Source organism: Octodon degus, unplaced genomic scaffold (genome assembly GCF_000260255.1).
Source record: "Octodon degus isolate 3935 unplaced genomic scaffold, OctDeg1.0 scaffold00065, whole genome shotgun sequence".
NCBI classification, from domain to species: Eukaryota; Metazoa; Chordata; class Mammalia; order Rodentia; family Octodontidae; genus Octodon; species Octodon degus.
In genome coordinates, this window is record NW_004524641.1 from 11,070,289 (window position 1) to 11,088,553 (window position 18,265).

The following is an 18,265-nucleotide window of genomic DNA, read 5'->3' on the forward strand; positions in this document are numbered from 1 at the left end:
AGGATGATGTTGAGTGAGGCAGCACTGGTATTAATGGAGGTTACCTAGTATCCTTCTTGAAAGTGAAAGTTTGTTTCATTGATAGATTAAGGTAGGAGTTTTATACTAGCTGCAGTTACTATTTTAGGTATGGAAATATCTGTACTTTCTTTATACTTTGAGAATATCACAATGTACTCCTGTACTGCTACACTCGCTTCATGCTTTTCTCTCCTAATAGAAGACCTTTAACCCTCCAACAGTATTATCCCACTCAGTACCTGAAACCAGGAGTTCTGGGTTCTGGACCATAAGGACTCCGTCCATTCCACATGCATTTTCTCTTGGTGTGGAAACGCATAAACGAATAGTCCAGTTTTATCTGGACCACACACCCCCAGAGGTGGTAGAACAGGAAAGCAGAGCAGAAATAAATACTTCCATTTGGAAAGAAAAAATTAGAGATTCCTTACAACCATGTGCCAGTATAGGACCATCCTGATTCATGTCTGCCACCATAGTGGAATTATTAGTAGCACCGCTTTCACTCTCAAAACTGAGCTGGCTTGGTGAGGGGGTTTTGCCACCCTGTGCAGGTGCTGCTGAGGGTTCTGTGCGGGAGTGCAAGAGACTTGCTTATCCTGACACTTGGGAGAAGCTCCGCCTCATCCAGACTCCACCCTTGGGCAGCTTTGCCTGTCTATCTTCCTCTGCAGATCAGGAAGGGAGCAGGGGAATAGCTCTTCATGGGGGCTGTGCAGCTTTCTAGTCCCAGTAACTGCCTGTGGAAGGTTAGGGACCCAAGAGTTCTGTTTCTCTTCTTAAAGGCTCGAACAATCATAGTATTTCAGATTATTTGGCTGTGTATCTCTCTCAGGACTCTTTTTGGCCTGTATGCTTTCAGGTGGTTCTAAAAGTTATTTAATAGCCATGTTCTGAATTCTTTTTGAGACACAGATATGAACTCTGCAGTTTTTTTTGTTTGTTTGTTTTGCTTGCTTTCTCTATTACAGATCCATGTTAATTGTCATTTATAGTGAGCCCATCTAGAAAAATGGACTAAGAGGTTTTCCTGGGCCTTTGCATCTCAAAGCCTTTCAAACTTTAGGTTCTTCCTCTTTTTCTTTGGAATCTTGATGTGCCTTTTCCTATCCTGTGAATTTCTGAACTTTTTCTTTCATTTCTGCTTATAAATCCTCCTGTTTTTCCCTGAGTTTTTAATACTGCCTTTCCAAACTCAGGTTGTGTCTCCCAATGCACGCTCCTCTCTTTCTGCTTTCTATCCTGATTTCATGTTGTCAGGTTCAGCCCATATATTGCATTCTAATCTTCCTAAGGCAACAGCTTTACCAAATGCTCTGTGGTTGCATAATGCAAATCTCCATCCTCTCTGCCACCAGTAGCTGTTTCCTCACTGCTCACCATCTGACTCTTGAACTAATGCCAGCTATTTTAGGTCTTTGTTTTGGAAGCTCCCTGCTTCTCTCATCACTCTGTATTATTCAGGGTAATTAATACTCCCTGGTGCACAGACACTGCAGATCCCAAAGTCTTAGTGGTGCAACACAACAAAGGCTTCTTTCTCATCACTAGGAAGGCCAGGGCAGGCTGTGTGGCTCCTCCATTGGTCGCTCTGCCACCTGACCTGCTCAGCTGCCAAGGTTGCTACAGCAGCTTAAGAGATACAGAGGACTCTGGGGTTTTTAGTTACTTCAGCCCAAGGTGACCTATGTCTCTTCCAACTCACAGCCTGTTGGGTAGAACTAGCCCCGTGGTCCCAGCTTACCTGCAAGGGAGACCAGCAAGTGAGTGTTTACTTGTTGAGCAGTGATGTCTCTGCTGCAGGGGGAAGCATCCTGCTTCACAGGAGAAAAGGGTTTGACTTATACTTGTTTTTAAATTACAGGTAGAAAACCGACTCCTAAACCTTGTACAGAAAATGAATTTAAGTGCAACAATGGAAATTGCATTTCAGAGCTCTATATCTGTGATAATGTTGATGACTGTAGAGACCTCTCTGATGAAACAGGTTGCAGTAAGTAAAGACTTATTTCCACACTCCAGCACGCTAACTCGGGCTCACCCAGGGGAAGCACGCAAAGCAGAAAGCAGATGCCAGCCACTCCCTATCTGTGGGCACAGAGATGCTGTGCTAATGTTGGATGTGGGTTATTTCATTTTATCTTGTGATCTTCTCCATTAGGTAGCATTGCCCCTCTTAAGAAATACACAAATGGACCAATGATATAGAGTTAAGGCAATTGACTAGGTCTTATGGACACAGGAGATTGAATTGTATTTGGACTCTGGCCCACCTAACTACAGAGCACGTCCTCTTCTTGGGCTGTCTGTCAGCACTTTAGAGCTGTGTATTTTATTAGCCTGCACATGTTTTTTTGTCACCTTAAATCAAAAATGTGCTGCCCTTGACACACATGAGGGACATGAGGAAGATGTGAATTCCACAGGGACATGGAAGGAGCCTTCATTTTTAGTGTAGAAGGGAGATTTTTGTGTTAGAAGAGATTTTTTAATACTTTGGGGACCTTAGATTTAGCTCCATGCACTTCCAACTTCTGGGACCCTGTTGTTTATTTTTGAGGCATCCAGAGAACTTCATGGAAATGGTTCCCCTTTGTGAATTATAAAAGTCCCTGAATAACCCAAGTTATTGAATGCTAAAGAACCAGAGTTTCTCTGCTTTGTATCTCCCACACTTTCTTGGTGGGACTTGGAGCTAAGTGATAAAATGACTCAACTAAATTTGAAAATGTGGGGCTGGTGAGATGGCTCAGTGGTCTAAAGCACCTACTTAGAACAAGCTTAGCAAAGCACAGGGACCGCGGTTCAATCCCCTAGCACCATATGCCAGCCAGCCCCGCCCCCTGGTGGGCTGAGCTGCCCCCCCCCACATAAATAAATAAATAAATAAAATTTTAAAAAATAAAAAATAAATAAATTTGAAAATGTGAGTGGACAGAATTTGCAAAACTGGATGGCATTCAAGAAGATTATGGAGCCACAGAGGAATGTGATAGATCATGTATAGTGTGCCTGGGGAGAGTCATATGGAGAGAAAACATTCTCTCAGGCTTTCACAGAGAGCAAATTGGTCAAGCAATGGCTATGACTCATCCTCATGGCTGACGCTGACAAAGGATGTACAAAGTGTGGTACAGGGTTACAGGATAAATCCTGAGAGTAGTTGACTGACCTTATCAGATACAAAAGTTACATTTCTTGTTATATAGGTCTTGCTTTATCTTGGTCTTAACCATCCAGCAGAAAAGTATAAAAACGAGGTATGTAAAGTAAATTCATATTAATACGATGAGCTGTAAAAGGCTCCAGTCAATAACTTCTGAGGATAACCCACCAATATTATAGACTACTAGACAGTGTTAGATTGTTTAGCTGAATTCAAACACCTGTAGTATTTAGATGTCAATAGAATATCCACCTCTGACAGGACTAAATTTAAAAAAAGGATACAAAGGAAAGATGATTTTGTATTTATATATACAAAATAGTTAGGATAGATATACAGCTACTTTTGCTTAATTCCATGATAAGAAAGAGGTGTACTAATAGTGTTTGGACAGAATATCCTGTCTGCTTCTTGTACTATGGATAACCACTAAGAAGATAACAATGTACATTGCATTGATTATCGAAACTATCCTATTAATCAACTGTGAAACTATCTCATTCATATTTATTTGTCAAAAAAAAAATAAAACAAATGAAAAACTGGATGACACTTTGGGGTTCTGATCCCCTCCCCAAAAATGAGATGTGAACAGCTCCAGGAACTTAGAGTATTTGCAATTTGGACTTCAGTCAAATGCTGATTTCTCTTTTAGGAATCCATGCCAGCAAAAGGGGCATACAACTACAGTACTTTCCATTTGAATGGTATTTAATTAAATGAGGGATTATTTAAAAGAAGTAACATGGAAATTAATATGGGTGTAAAGGTGACTCCTTTCAGATATTAAGTGGATATGTGAAATGGAATTGCGTTTTACTGCTGTGTACTATTAATTTGACCTGGCGTGGAATTCTTACAATACCCATTCTGGGTACTGCTAATCCCCTCCCTTTGTTATGTTTTCTCGTTCCTCATATTTCTCCCTCCTCTCCTTCTCCTCCCTCTTCCTCTTTCCTTCACCCCTCCCTTTCTTTTTCCTCCTTTTATTCTATTCCTCCTCCTTCTTCAACAGGCTCACTGAAGTATCCAAGCTTTGTTTCCTCTAAGCCTTGAGGTGCACAAAATGATGTTTTGGTAAACATAGCTAAATTTTTGCAACAGTCAGGCAAATTATCGTATTATCATCCCTCATACTATTTCTCCCAAAATAAAGCCTATCAGGAAAATAAGTTCTAGTGTGATTTTAGATGAGACATCCTTTGAAAATGAGCCCTGTTGCATCAGACGCAAGGACAGTGGTCTATGGTCATTATGCTCAATTTGTGGATATTTTTCTTTTCTGTGAAACTCATTGATTTCACTCTGTTCAGACTACACTAACTGAGATGGTCATTATTTCTCAAAGTCCACCTTAGTCTATACTGTAGAAGACAGAAAAGTGGAAATTACATGGACTTGAGTCAGGAGCTTGCAGGTTCTTTGACTAAAGTATTTGGGGGGCTGGGGTGGAGAGAGATTTCCCCTGAAAGGCAGACCCAGCCTGGCTCCGTGTAGGGAGAGCCACTATCTCCACCCCCTTGTGCCTGTTCACCTTTGTCAGCCTTGCTGGAAGACTGTGAGGTCAGTGGACAGTGAGGATGAAGGAAGCAGACTGATTGCCTGGTACACACGAGGTCCTGAGTTCAATTCCTGGCGAAAAAAAAAAAAGACAAAATTGAAAGCTTAGATAGATCACCTGAATATTTTTGAAGCCCTCGGTACACCCATGTGTTGTAAACTTCCTTTCCACATACATCAGCTCATGGTGCTACTACCAGCGCTGAGCATGGTGCTCCAGCCAGGCCCATACTTGAGACATACATATCCCATATCAAATGATCAGATGGTTAACATTTGGCAAATTATAGACAGCTTTATCACTTCCTTCTATTTGTGGTTTTGTCTTAATCTACATCTGTTCCTTTTACTTGAACATCAACCTACCTACTCGCCCCTCTAGAATAGCATGAAGGGCAGCAGAGCAGATGGTGTGGGTTGCCCCGGGCTGCACAGTGGTGAGCTCCAGACTTGGTGCCGAGGGTGAGAGGGCAGCGTCGGAAAGTAGAAAATTGCCTCAGTAGTCTGATGTCACATACAGTTGTATAAATGGCATTATGTCATTCCCAGAAACCAGAGTGAAGATGACCCCTGTCCTCCCCAGGGCTCTGGAAAGGTGCCCACTACAGATGACACATAGTTGGTTATGAGCAGGTGCTTCTCTGGTCACACTAAACTGTTCATTTGCGGCCGATCTCCCTTTCACCTGTATTTGTAATGCTGCATTTTGTTTCTTAGACATAGGAAAGGACAGAACATGTTCTGAAAATCTGTGTGAACATAACTGCACCCAGTTAAGTGGAGGAGGATTTATCTGCACTTGCAGAACAGGCTACAAAGCTGGTACTTCAGACAGAAACTCCTGTCAAGGTAGAGTATATTTTTCAGTGTTTGTTTATTTTTTTTAACCAATTTCCCTTTTTTAAACCACTATTTCATTCCTTTAGTGGGTTTAAAGTTAAGGTTCTCAGTCTTTAAATTGCTCAGCAATGCCAGTTGCTTTCTTCCTCTGCATCCGTGCCAGCTAGTACCTAGCTAAGAGCTCAGCAGTAGCTGATGCTTAGTAGGGTCCGTACCATGGAGATGAATGATGGATGCGTTGGTGATGATGGGCACTATGGATTAGCGTTGGAAGTCAAATTTGAAAACAAAGTGAGCACAAGGCATGCTCTCTTCACCTGATGTCTGCCGACATGGCTTTACTGCACTAATACTTAGATGATTCGGAAATCTGTTCCCTGGGGTGTGGCCCTGGCAGGCAGTGAGATGGTCAGTGATGAGTACGATTTTAGTGTCTCTATTATATGAATTTACTGTGTCTAATTCAAAAGTCATGTTTAAGTGATTAGAAGAATTCTTTGGGGTACTTAAACTTTTAAGAACTTAACTGAAAATCCAAGTCAGTGGCTCTAGTTTCTAAAGCTAGTTAGCAGAAGCAAACTGATACTAAGCAACACTCCACAGATGCTTTCTGAGGCAAAGATTTGTTTGGCCACAGCCTCCTCAGCAGAAGCAAGACTTTGTATCATTTTGGGCAAGGTCTCAGATGGGTGCTGCCTGGTGCCACAGCCCTGGTTTAGCACTCACCAGATACATCTCTTTACAAAATACTTAGCCAGCCTGTTTCTTCCAGTGTAAAATGGAGCTAGTGGCATGTCTTCATTGTGTTATAAAGAAACAAATTCACCTACTGTAGTCCCCTGTGGGTATACTTTGAAGATCCTGAAACTTATGCATACTATGCCACACTCTGTATGTTTTCTCTGAAACGTATACCCAAATCCTATACAATGTCTTTTCTTATCTGTACATGTCAATAATAAGTTTAACTTACAAATTAAGCACAATAGGAGGTTAACAATAACTAAAAATAAAATACAATCATTATAACAATATACCGTAATAAAAGTTACGCCACCATGAAAAAAATAAATTGCTCAGCTATTACTTTTTTAAAAATTAATTTTATTGAGAGACTAATCGCAATGAGACAGTTTCAAAGCAGATTAGTAGGACAGTTTCAATAACTAATACATTGCATATTGTTCTCTTCATAGTGGTTATTCATAGTATAAGATGCAGACATGATACCCTGTCCAAACACTATTAGTACAAATCTTTCTTCTCATTGAATTAAGAGAAAGTAGCTGTTTATCTGTCTTGTTTTGTATATACAGATACAAAATGGTCCTTCATTTTTACTTGAAGTTGTTCTGCTTCTGTAAAAGCACTGTCCTCCACTTCCAGTGTCAGTGATAGTCCAGGCCTCACAGTTTGAGAGCGTATGCAGCAGCACCTGACACTTAATAAATGTTCCCAGAACGCTGGTATGGTTGCTTGTTTGCAGCGGCACGCTCATGGTCCTCATTGGTTATGTCTGAGGATTTGAACAGGAACAGATGTTGTATATTTGGTTTTATTTTGCTTGTAGATGTCAATGAATGTGAGGAGTTTGGAGTCTGTCCCCAGATGTGCCAAAACACCAAAGGGAGTTATGAGTGCTTCTGTGCGGATGGCTTCAGATCCATGAGCACCCGCCAGGGCGAGCGGTGTGCGGCTGACGGTACGAGGGGTGCCTGGGGTCAACTGGCTTTTGGGGGAGTCACCACTGATGAGTGCGTCTTGCCCCTACCCAGCCTCTCCTTCCTTCTGTCCCCTTCCCTGCCAGCTTAAGACACTAACTACAACCTCCTCACAACTAGGAATTAACACAAGAGTTGGGCATCATATATTATTCTGGATTTAGCCTCTAGTCCGCCTTGATAATGAAAGCTTCAAACAGTGGCCAGGACGTTACCTCCAGAAGCCTGCCAGTGGGTGGTCACCAATACAGGGAGCTCCACAAGCTCTTCTGGCTTCCACTCCACTGAGGTCAGGACCTGAGGCCACATGACCCAAGACAGACACAAAACACAGTGAACTGGAGCGAAGCCAGGGCGCTGCTGCTGCTGTGTCCCAGCAGACAATGGCCTGCTGAGCAAAGTCAGGGTGGAGTCTGGTGTTTCAGGACTTAAGTCATTAGTCTCATGTTTTAGGTTAATGCCAGCATCTAAGAATTAGGCGAGATAGAAAGCAGAAATGAGTACTAGACAGGAAAGACTAAATAAATAAATGATATTCTATTCTAAATTTCAGAGGGCGAATGCAAATCAGCATATCCTAATTAAAGGGGGATGGGCCTTTATTTTGAATTTGAAGCTTGTAGTGGAGTATAAAAAACCTGGGTAAGAAAATAGTCTGTTATTGTATAAATTAAGGGCAAGGTAGGCCAAAGTGGCTCTTTAATATATTCGTGTAAGTTGGGCTTTGAAAGCATACATTTGACTAGCATACTTTAATATTTTTTCTCCACCATTTTTGACAGTGAAGAAGAACTAAGGAAGGCATTTAAACAGTTGGTCTGGTAAAATTAAGCAGCAAATTTAAAAAATGTTTAAATCTCTTAACTAAGACGAGAACTGAAATAAAGTAGACTATTCCTATGAAATGTAGTATTAAGATGGAGAAAATATGTGAAGTGAGCTTTTAGAAGTGATTAAAGTGGGCTGAGGAGATAAGTGTGGCAGCCTAAGCACCTGCCTGGTCAGCGCAAGGATCCAGGTTTGTTCCCTGATACTGCACACTGTGCTGGCCACTGAAACTGGTGTGGTGACACACGCTTGTAATCCCAGCACCGGGGAGGCTGAGACAGGAGGATCACTAGGAGTTTGAGCTGCATAGAGAGGCCCTGTACTAAATAAATAAATAATTTTTTGAAAAGTTACTTAAATTACACTTGATTGACATTATAAGTCAATCTAAAAAATTCTTGGGCCGGGGAGATGGCTCAGTGGAATAAGTGCTTCCCTGGCAAGCACAAGGACCTGAGTTCAATCCTCAGTTCCGCAAAAAAAAAAAAAAAAAAAAAAATTCTTGACAAGCATCTTGGGATGAGCTAATTTTTAAAACATCAAGAAAAGAGCTGTTCTTTTCTTCACTAGCTAGGATCTAAGTTGGGTCATGGAAATGATTAATTTCTAAAGGCATTACCAAATCTGTCAGTGAAGAGTAAGGAAAGAGAACTTTCTGGTAAATTTCTGGTGACTCTGTGAATGTTGTATTTCTTTCTGTTGGTTTTAATGTCAGTGAATAGTGGGGGAAAATGGCGATACTGTGTATCCACCTCCACCTTGCTTGAACCTCCACTCAGGACAAATGATAAAGAATTGATAGTACCCCTCAAGAAGGTCAAGTCGCCGCCTGAAATAGGGACAAGAATGTCCAGAGCCAGGGTTTTGCAGTCCAGTGGATAAGCAGCTCTATTTATTAACAGAGACAGTCCGATTCTTAGCAAACCTCATGGCTTTTAAGAGAGGAGAGGGTACCTGCTGGGCACTTTGTCTCCTGCTTTCTATTTTTATTAAAGTTCAGGTAGAACGCAAATAGACCAGGTAGCCTTTTTGTTTGTTTGTTTATAGGAAACCCTCCTTTGTTGCTACTGTCTGAAAATGTTCGAATCCGAAAGTATAACATTTCATCTGAGAAGTTCTCCGAGTACCTGGAAGACGAGGAACATATCCAAGCTATTGATTATGATTGGGATCCTGAGGGCACAGGCCTCGGTGAGTATCAAGTTTGGCCTGTGTTGTTAATGGCAATTGGCTTGCTTGAGTTTTGGAGTTTTCAACTTTATTGAGTTCAATTTGGAAGAATTTTTTTTTTTTCTTTTTGAAGACAGGGTCTTTTATGTAGTTCAGGCTAGTCTTGAACTGTGTATCTTAGATTGTCCTTGAACTCACAGCTAGCTTCAGCCTCCTGAGTGCTGGGATTACAGGTGTGCATGAAGGGATTTTTTTTTGCGGGGGGGGGGGGGGAATTTGTTTTTTAATAGATAGGTTTTGTTGCATGAATGTAAGGGAAGCTCCTCCTATCTAGCATGCTCTCGATGCCTCGCGGTGAACATATTTCATATTTCCATGTGTTTTGCTATGTCCTTGTCCTTACTCAGACAGTTCTGTTCTGCTTTGCCTTATACACTTGGGAAATGTCCACTGAGACTTCAGACTTCCAGTTCAGCAATGCCCTCCCCCCCACCCCGTGACACCTGTAATTCCTCCTGACAGTTTCGCGGATGCTCACACAGGAACCTGTAGCACTTCGTTCATTCTTCTGCTAAAGCACATGCTACCTTGAGTTGTGGAGCTCGTTATCCATGTATCTTTCTCCCTATCTCCAAAGCATGTGCTCTTGGGAGCAGAGATCATATGTAATTCATCTCTAGTCTGTATCTAATTCAAGACTGGCACCTGACCTAACACCAAGCGCAGTGTATGTCATAGCTGCTGAGAAAATACAGATGATGGAGAAAATGAGTAATGCCTATTGTTGAGCAGCTGCGGCTCTGTATGGTATGGGGGAGGTGACAGTAGGGTAGCGGTCAGAAAACTTACCGTCTATCTGTATAAACTTGTGTCTTCATCTACTACATTTATGACCTTAAACATTTATAATAATTTCCTGGATCTTCATTTTTTAAAAATACAAGTGGTAATCACATTCTTCCACCATTGATGGTTGTTTTGAAGACTGAATGAAATAATTAATGTGAAATGCCTTGAAAACTACTACTAATCTCAAATTGATCATTGTATTTTTATATATTCATGAAATAATGAAAGGAAATAAACTTTTCAAGAATGGTGTATATCGGGCCAGGGATATAGCTCAGTGGTATAAACACCTGCCTGGCAAGCACAAGGTCCTGAGTTCAATCCCCAGTACCACAAAAAACAAAACAAAACAAAAAAAAAACCCCAAAAAACAGAATGGTGTATATCTTGGAAGCAATAGGGAATATCCCATATATGCTTAAAAAGTCATCGAGGCTTTTAAAACACCTCCTGTGTACCGAGCATGGCTCATTTATTCCTACTTATATTGAATATAGATTGAATATATTCAATATATAATATATAGATTCAATATATTATAAGAATATATATTGAATATAAATTCTCAACAGCCTGACCTGGTTTATCTATGCATTCTGGGTTGTACACTAGACCTTGAACCTAATAAGAATAAGTAGGCTGATGACCAAATATATTTCAATGAATAACTTTGAGGGAAAGAAGGGGGGGAACATATATATATATATGTCAAGACACTATCAGCTGAGGGCCAGCCAGATAGCTCAGCAGATTAAAGTACTTGCTTAGGCAGACACAGGGGCTGGGGGTTCGATGCCTACCCCCCTGGGGTGTGCTGAGTGGTGATTGAGACTGGGCGTGGTGGTGTGCGCCTGTAATCCCAGGACTTGGGAGGCTGAAAAACAGGAGGATCACTACAAGTCCAGTCTGTGTAGTGAAACCCTATAGACCCTGCACGAAATGCATTTTTTAAAAAAGAAACTATCAGCTGAAGTATTTGCACACAATAGCTTAAATTTGATGAGTTTTTATGTTGCACTGTATTGATATAATTAATTTAAAAACAGTAAAGAAGGGGCCAGGGAGATAGCTCAGTGACATCAGTGCCTGCCTGGCAAGCACAAGGTCCTGAGTTCTATCCCCAGTATCAAAAAAAAAAAGAAAAAGAAAAGAAAGAAAGAAAAAGAACATTGAAGAAGAAAAAGAAGAGAGGTCAGTAACACACATTACTTCACTTGATTAGACTCCAGTTCCTTCCTTCCCTGATGCTCTTAACATGAACCTGACCACATGTTCTCCTCTCCAGGTGTCATCTATTACACTGTGCTTGCTGAGAGCCCCAAGTTTGGTGCTATCAAATGTGCCTACATCCCCAATTTTGAATCTGGCCGCAACAATCCCACACATGAAGTTGACCTGGGCCTGAACTATATCATGCAGCCAGATGGATTGGCAGTGGACTGGGTTGGAAGGTAATTTTGCCATACATCACCCTCTGGCCCATTCTGGCTTCCTGGCCAGAATGCTCTGCTGCTCACTGGGCCGCTTGAGCTCAGTGGACCCAGATGTGGTGTGCTTGGCCATTGGTGCAGCCCAGCAGGGCTTGGCTCGCCCTGGCCCTGGCAGCCACCCCTGCTGACCCCCAGGTGTCACTTTTATTACACCATTTCTTGTATTTCGTGTGTGCTGTGGAAAGGTTTGGGAGAGTACTTTGCAAGATTCTTTATGACATCAACAACACCTTTGCTTGCCAGCACCATTCTGGGTTCCAGAATTGACTTTCAGTATGGTGGCACATGGTTCATTTTGTGAAGAGCTGAGACAACTTCACCATTCTCCAAGCCAAGCAATTATAAACATTATTTTCTAGTGTAATTATTTTGCAGAAGAACAACTAGAAATTTAACTTTTCTGTGGGTTTAAGTTAATAGAGGTGTCAGCTCTGTTCTTCCCTTTTGGACCTTCTGGTGCTCTCTGACCTTAGTACTCTTCCAGGAACCAGGGCCACACGATCCCTAGGTTAGGGCCATACGCCAGTCATCGTCAGATAGGTGCACTGATGCAAATAGGCTAGAAAAGGTGTTCGGCTCCTTCGAGGAGGAGGCTTGCATAGGAGTGGCTCTTCTTGGAGGCTTCACACAGTGGGGCTCAAGCAATTATACAATCCTGTGTGGCCTTAAAAATGAACATAGCATGGGAAAGTGCCTGAGAGCGAAGCCTTGGCGGTCCCTGCCCTCCCGGAGCAGAGCTGTGTGTGGTGTAAATTCGTTTTCACCTTGTACCAAGCTCATCTGGTATTCTTGAAGACCTGAGCTTCTCTGAAGAAGTTAATTAGGCCTCTCCATGCTGCAGGCTAATGGGGACTGCACCACCATGCTCTCAGTCAGGAAAAAGGAGCTCAGGGAATTGTTGCAGAAGTTCAGAACTTGAAACTCTAGATGTAAATACCTCTTCCTAAAAACCAATTGCAGAGTGCCAAGTCTTTTCTTTACTGGAAGCTTTACCTCCTTCTCAGCCTTAATGAGTGAGGGAATTAAGAACACAAGAGCGCTCTTTCTCCTTTATAATTGATATGTGGAGCTTTAGAAGTAGAAATGAGAGTCAGGTAGCCTTGCTGAGTTTGTTGCTTAGGGACATTATTTCCGCTCATCATTGGAGCTCATGCCAGCTCCCTGTCATCCCAGTTGGGCTCTTTGAAGAGGAGGACATAGACTCATGGGCAGTAGGAATGAATAGACGAGCTCAGCAATGCCCATGACTTATATGCCAAAGCACTTTTCTCATAAGAATGCCAGTCTGACAGCTGGGTCCACACCATAACGGAACATGGTTGATTCTGCTGCATTGGCTGAGCAGGCAGGAGACCCCTGTTCTTCACTCTTCCATGAGTAACCTTCCAGAGATGTTCTTGTGGCTGAAGAAACTGAGCATTCCTGACAGAGGGGCTCTGCTCTATCCTGCTGGCCAGAACTTCAGAACCAGTTTTCTCACCCTTCTTCCCCGGAAACGATGAGTTTGGACTTCCCTAGTGTTTAACTTTGTCTCTCTAAATTCAGACATATTTACTGGTCAGATGCCAAGAACCAACGCATTGAGGTGGCCAGACTTGATGGAAGGTACAGAAAGTGGCTTGTCACCACCCAGCTGGATCAACCAGCTGCCATTGTTGTGAATCCCAAACTAGGGTAAGTGCTCGAGGGGATCTTTAGTGTTCTAGGTGTTTCCTACTGGATTCTTGTAAAATTCTAAGTGCTATTCTACTGAGCTACTTCCCTGGCCCCTGTTTAGTGGTTTTTTTTTTCCTAGTTGTGCTGAAATTGCCCTTTGAATTTTTTTTTTTCTTAGAATGGACTCCATAACTTTTTTTTCAGATGGGGACTTGGTACAAAGTTCAGACTGGCCTTGAGCTCACTTTGTAGCCCAGGCTGGCCTCAAATTAGCAACAATCTTCCTGCCTCATCCTCCATAGGGCAGGGATTACAGGTGTGTGCCACCATGCCCGACTGTCTCCATAATTTTTTTTTTTTTTTCCAGAACCAGGGATTGAACTCAGGCCCTTGCGCTTGCCAGGCAAGCGCTTATTCTACTGAGCTATCTCCCCGGCCCCTATGCTATCTCCCTGGCCCCTTATAATTTTTTAATAGAATTATAATCTTTCCTGGGATCATTACAGGTCCAACAATTTCTGGTGGAGAAATTCCTTTGAGAACATATCTAAAACCTTTCTGGTCACATGAATTCTTTGTTTTAAGTGAAAGTTTCATTGCAATTGTTTTTCCATTCATTTTGATGTTTTGAAAAATAACGTATTGGCAGGTGTGGTAGTGCATGTCTGTAATTGGTCATATTTCCATTGGACATAATTAAACATCTTTAAACTGTGCAAATACATAAAATATGTAAATATTGTCAAGGTGTAGAAACGGCCCAATTTATAGTTTATCTGTAAATCTCCTTAGTGTGAGAACTAGTTTTGTCATTTTCCCCTGCATTTCAAACCATTACTTTGGATATTTCATTTAGCCAGTGGATAGTAAGGCTTCTTAAACATTTTTTTGAGTAGTCCCAAATACTTCCCTCTTCAGACAGAACCAGTATGTTCCTTTCTAGGCATGCCAGATGTCAATATATAAAACACATGAGCTATTATTATCATTAAGTTCTAGTCTATATTTTAAGTTATACAATCAGAAATACAGCATTGACACTGGAAAAATACTTGCCCGGTAAGATTAGCCAGGTGATTTTGACTTATCTGTTTTTTTGTTTTATTTTTTGGACTTGTCTTGACATGACGCTTGCTTCTGTCTCACATGTGTGACATCCTGGGGGCACAGAGGTGCTCCTTGTCTTTGGTGAAGTAGACATTGTCGCTTCACATCCAGGCCTCCAGGAAGAGCTGCTGATGCATGACAGTGTTGGCCGCGCTTGGGATTACAGGGATGCTGCTCTGGGGGCGACTCTGCAGTGAGCACAATTTCTGTTCCAGGCTTATGTTCTGGACCGACCAGGGGAAAGAACCGAAGATTGAGTTTGCCTGGATGAATGGCGAGCATCGAAGCGTCCTGGTTTCCAAGGATCTGGGCTGGCCGAATGGCCTTTCTATTGATTATTTGAACAATGATCGGATCTACTGGAGTGATTCCAAGGAGGATGTTATTGAAACCATAAAACACGATGGGACTGATAGGAGGATCATTGTAGAGGAAGGTTAGAGATGGTTTAGCATTTCATATACCACATAGTGAATTTCTAGTCTCCTTACCAATGTGCTTATGAAAGAATCCTAAAATGGTTTATATAGTTTCTTAGATACCTGCTCCTTCACTTCCAGCTATGGAATTGAGTGTAATTATATGGAAATAAACCCATTAGCAGTAGTTAAGTTTTTATTGCCCCTTTTATATAATTTTTTTTCTTTTATATAATTTTAAGAAATGCTTCTAAGGAGCAGATATTGAAATAGCTGAGAGGTGGCATTCATGTGTTTGTCAGTGTCTACTGGGTGTACTACTGGAAACATGTAGACGGAAATGAATATTTTGTTATGCAGACTGCGAAATTGCAATGGCTCAGTATGTATCACATTTTTCCTTTCTGACCAGTGGTATCTTATGTTCAAAGGAAATAATTTAGGACTGGTGAGATAGCTCAGTGGACTAAGCATTTGCTTTGGCAAACACAGGGACCAAGGTTCGATTCTGGGTCCTGCATGCTAAGCTGCCCCCACCCCCCCATGCTGAGCCAGAAACCAAGTCTGGGCGTGGTGGCACACGACTATGATCCCAGTGTTGGGGAGGCTGAAAACAGGAAGGAGGATCACTGTGAGTCCGAGCTGCGTAGTGAGACCCTGTACCCAATACATAAATGAAAGGAAAAAAAGGAAATAATTTTTCTGAAAATAAAATGGGCAGCTTGAAAGTTAGCTAGTAGCCTATACATTGGTGGTGAGCAGTGTACACTGACTTCATTTGATTTCTGTCTCTGTGATCTCCCAGAGTAGTACCTTTGTGGCCAGGCATACAGAAAAGTGGCCTTGAAATTCCTAGCGGCTCAAGGGTGCTGCGTCAAGTATTTATTCAAGCAGAGTAACTTGAGGCACTGATATGGTGCAAGGGTCTTTTCAGTAACCTGGTTTTGTTTTCTTTTTCTACTGGGGTTAAATAGCCATGAAGCCCTATAGTCTGGACATCTTTGAAGACAAGGTGTACTGGGTGTCTAAGGAGAAGGGAGAAGTGTGGATGCAAAATAAATTTGGGCAAGGAGTGAAAGAGAAAATGCTGGTAGTGAACCCATGGCTTACTCAAGTTCGAGTCTTCCATCAACACAGATACAATCTGTCAGGTAACTGCCACCTTTGCAATAAGATATTCATTATCTAGAAATTTCTATTTCAAAATAGTGGTTATAGTGTTGGAAAAGGGTACTGGATAATAAAAGGCTTTTCTTTCGGTCCGTGCAAGGGTTGTGGGTGTGTTTGCTTGTGTGGCTGAATGTTTAACCATTTTGCCTGAAGGACAGTAAAATTGGAAGTCAAATGAAATTACACAAACCACCGAACAGTAAGAATAACTTAAAATGCTTCAGTCTGCCTTGTTTAGAATTACGCACGTGTACTTCTGGACCACAGAATGCAGCAGGTGCCAGACCCCTGCTAAGTGTGAGTTGGGTTAACAAGTCACAAGATGGGTCTCAAGGAGGTCAAAATAGTCTTGTCATTGTAAAACTAACAAGACCAGGTTACTTAGATTGTCTTGAGGCTCGTGAGCCATGGATGAAGACTGTCAGGCATAGGCCTTTCTGTTTGCTCGCCACTTCCTCATTTCCTGCTACTTCAGGTGACCTGCATCCTAATTCATATTTCAGCATTGTCCAGAACAAGGTGAAAGAGGCAGGACATTTTAAAGTGAGGAAATAAAACAGCTTTCACTAAATTCTGTGTGTCAGATTCTCTCTTTAGTATTAACACATGTCTGTGGACCTCTACAGAGGAAAGTCTGGGGTGTCTCAATCAGCTAATGCTCGGAGCCCCTTTTGAACTGAGGCTGAGGCCTGACATGCCCAGCATTTAGTCTGGACCAACAGCTCTCACATGTTGGTGTGCATCAGAGTCATCTGGAGAGTTTGTTCATCCTAGATTGCCGGGCCCCACCTGTGGGGTTTCTGATTCATTATACCTGAGGTGGCCCAACAACTTGCATGTCTAACAAGTTCCCAAGCAATGCTCTACTGATGCTTCAAGGACATGTTTTGAAAATTGCTATTCTAGTCCCCTGCTACTCAACATGTAGGTCGAAGATCAAGAACATTGGTTTCCTCCAGGAATTGGTTAGAAATATAGGTGCTCAGTCCTTACCCCAGACCTTCTAAGTCAGGATCTGAATTTTAATGATTCCCCTGGTAGGTAGACTATCACTGTGACCAGTCCAGATTCGATGGATGTCGAGTCTTGGTATAGTATTTGGTCTCACTGGTCTCTTTTGAACCGTCTTCAGCAGCTTAGCACTAATGAGATTTTGAGGTAGTAGTGAACTAGATAGAAACTCACCTACCAAATCTGCCAGGCAACAGAGATATGATGCCAATGGAAAATATAAGTGGTATGGAAATGGGGTGGAAGATCTAGGGATGCCTTGGCAAGGACGGTAGAATACCTGAGGGTAAGCAGCCGGGAAGCACATGGGCTGGAGGTGTTGGGGGGCTACCTGGGCTCTGCCATCACTTGACAGATCCTTAGCTGTGGTATTCATCTCCTGTTAGGACTTAATTGCTTATTGTCATCTGCTTTCCAGTGTCAAACCCTTGTAAAAACATCTGCAGCCATCTCTGTCTCCTGAGACCTGGAGGATACAGCTGTGCCTGTCCACAAGGCTCCAGCTTTATAAGGGGGAGCATTACAGAGTGCGATGCAGGTAGGAGCATTGTCTGCATCACTGTGGGGCCTTCAGGAGCCCGAGGGATCCCTGGATAATGAGTCCTCTGAAGAACAGAGTGGGAGGAACTAGAGAGAGGGAGGACCTCTGTGGAAAGCAGGCCCCAGGCTCCAGACAGAAAACACCCAAAGTTCCAGTGACTTCTGAGAGGTGTTTGCTGCCACCTACAGGGCGATAGATCTATTATCCCTAGAACTACAGTCATTGCAGTGCAAAGAACCAAGACTGAGTTTTCTCTTTTTCTTTCCCCCACTCTGGATCCCAGAATTCACTCAGCCTTAACTTAACTTGACCTGACAAAAGCTTATATGGTGTAGAGGGGAGGGCTGGAGGATGCTCAGTTTTTCTCACAAGATCACTTTGGAATTTGGCAACTGAAAAAGGGGCCAAATTCTCAAAGATACCTGAAGAATCAAACTGGTTTAATTTTTATTTCCTTTTAGCAAGACCTTTTTTCAAGGACTCTTCTAAATTAAGGTGTTAATAAGTCACAGGGAACAACTAGTGTCCCTAACTAGTACCCTCTGCTTACTAATCATGTTTAAAGAAAAATCACTTTGCTGTCCATCCTCCAGCCTGTTTTATGGCTGACACCCTGGGGCCTTGCAGTCTCCCCTGATGGGAAAATGAAGAGTGGAATCACCTTCCACCAATAGGGGGCGCAAGTGGTTTTAAACAAAGATCTTTTTTTTCTTTTT

At 42.3% G+C, this 18,265-nt stretch overlaps 1 protein-coding gene across 1 annotated transcript in view; it reads left to right on the plus strand.

Moving 5' to 3' along the window:
* Lrp2 (LDL receptor related protein 2) overlaps positions 1-18,265 on the plus strand; it is a 207,114-nt gene that overhangs the window by 176,864 nt on the left and 11,985 nt on the right. The window contains exons 62-70 of the mRNA XM_023719208.1: positions 1,886-2,014; positions 5,465-5,596; positions 7,158-7,289; positions 9,184-9,327; positions 11,441-11,606; positions 13,191-13,319; positions 14,624-14,844; positions 15,802-15,978; positions 17,427-17,546. Of these exons, the coding sequence (XP_023574976.1) occupies positions 1,886-2,014; positions 5,465-5,596; positions 7,158-7,289; positions 9,184-9,327; positions 11,441-11,606; positions 13,191-13,319; positions 14,624-14,844; positions 15,802-15,978; positions 17,427-17,546 (1,350 nt within the window). The remainder of the gene's footprint in view (positions 1-1,885; positions 2,015-5,464; positions 5,597-7,157; positions 7,290-9,183; positions 9,328-11,440; positions 11,607-13,190; positions 13,320-14,623; positions 14,845-15,801; positions 15,979-17,426; positions 17,547-18,265) is intronic.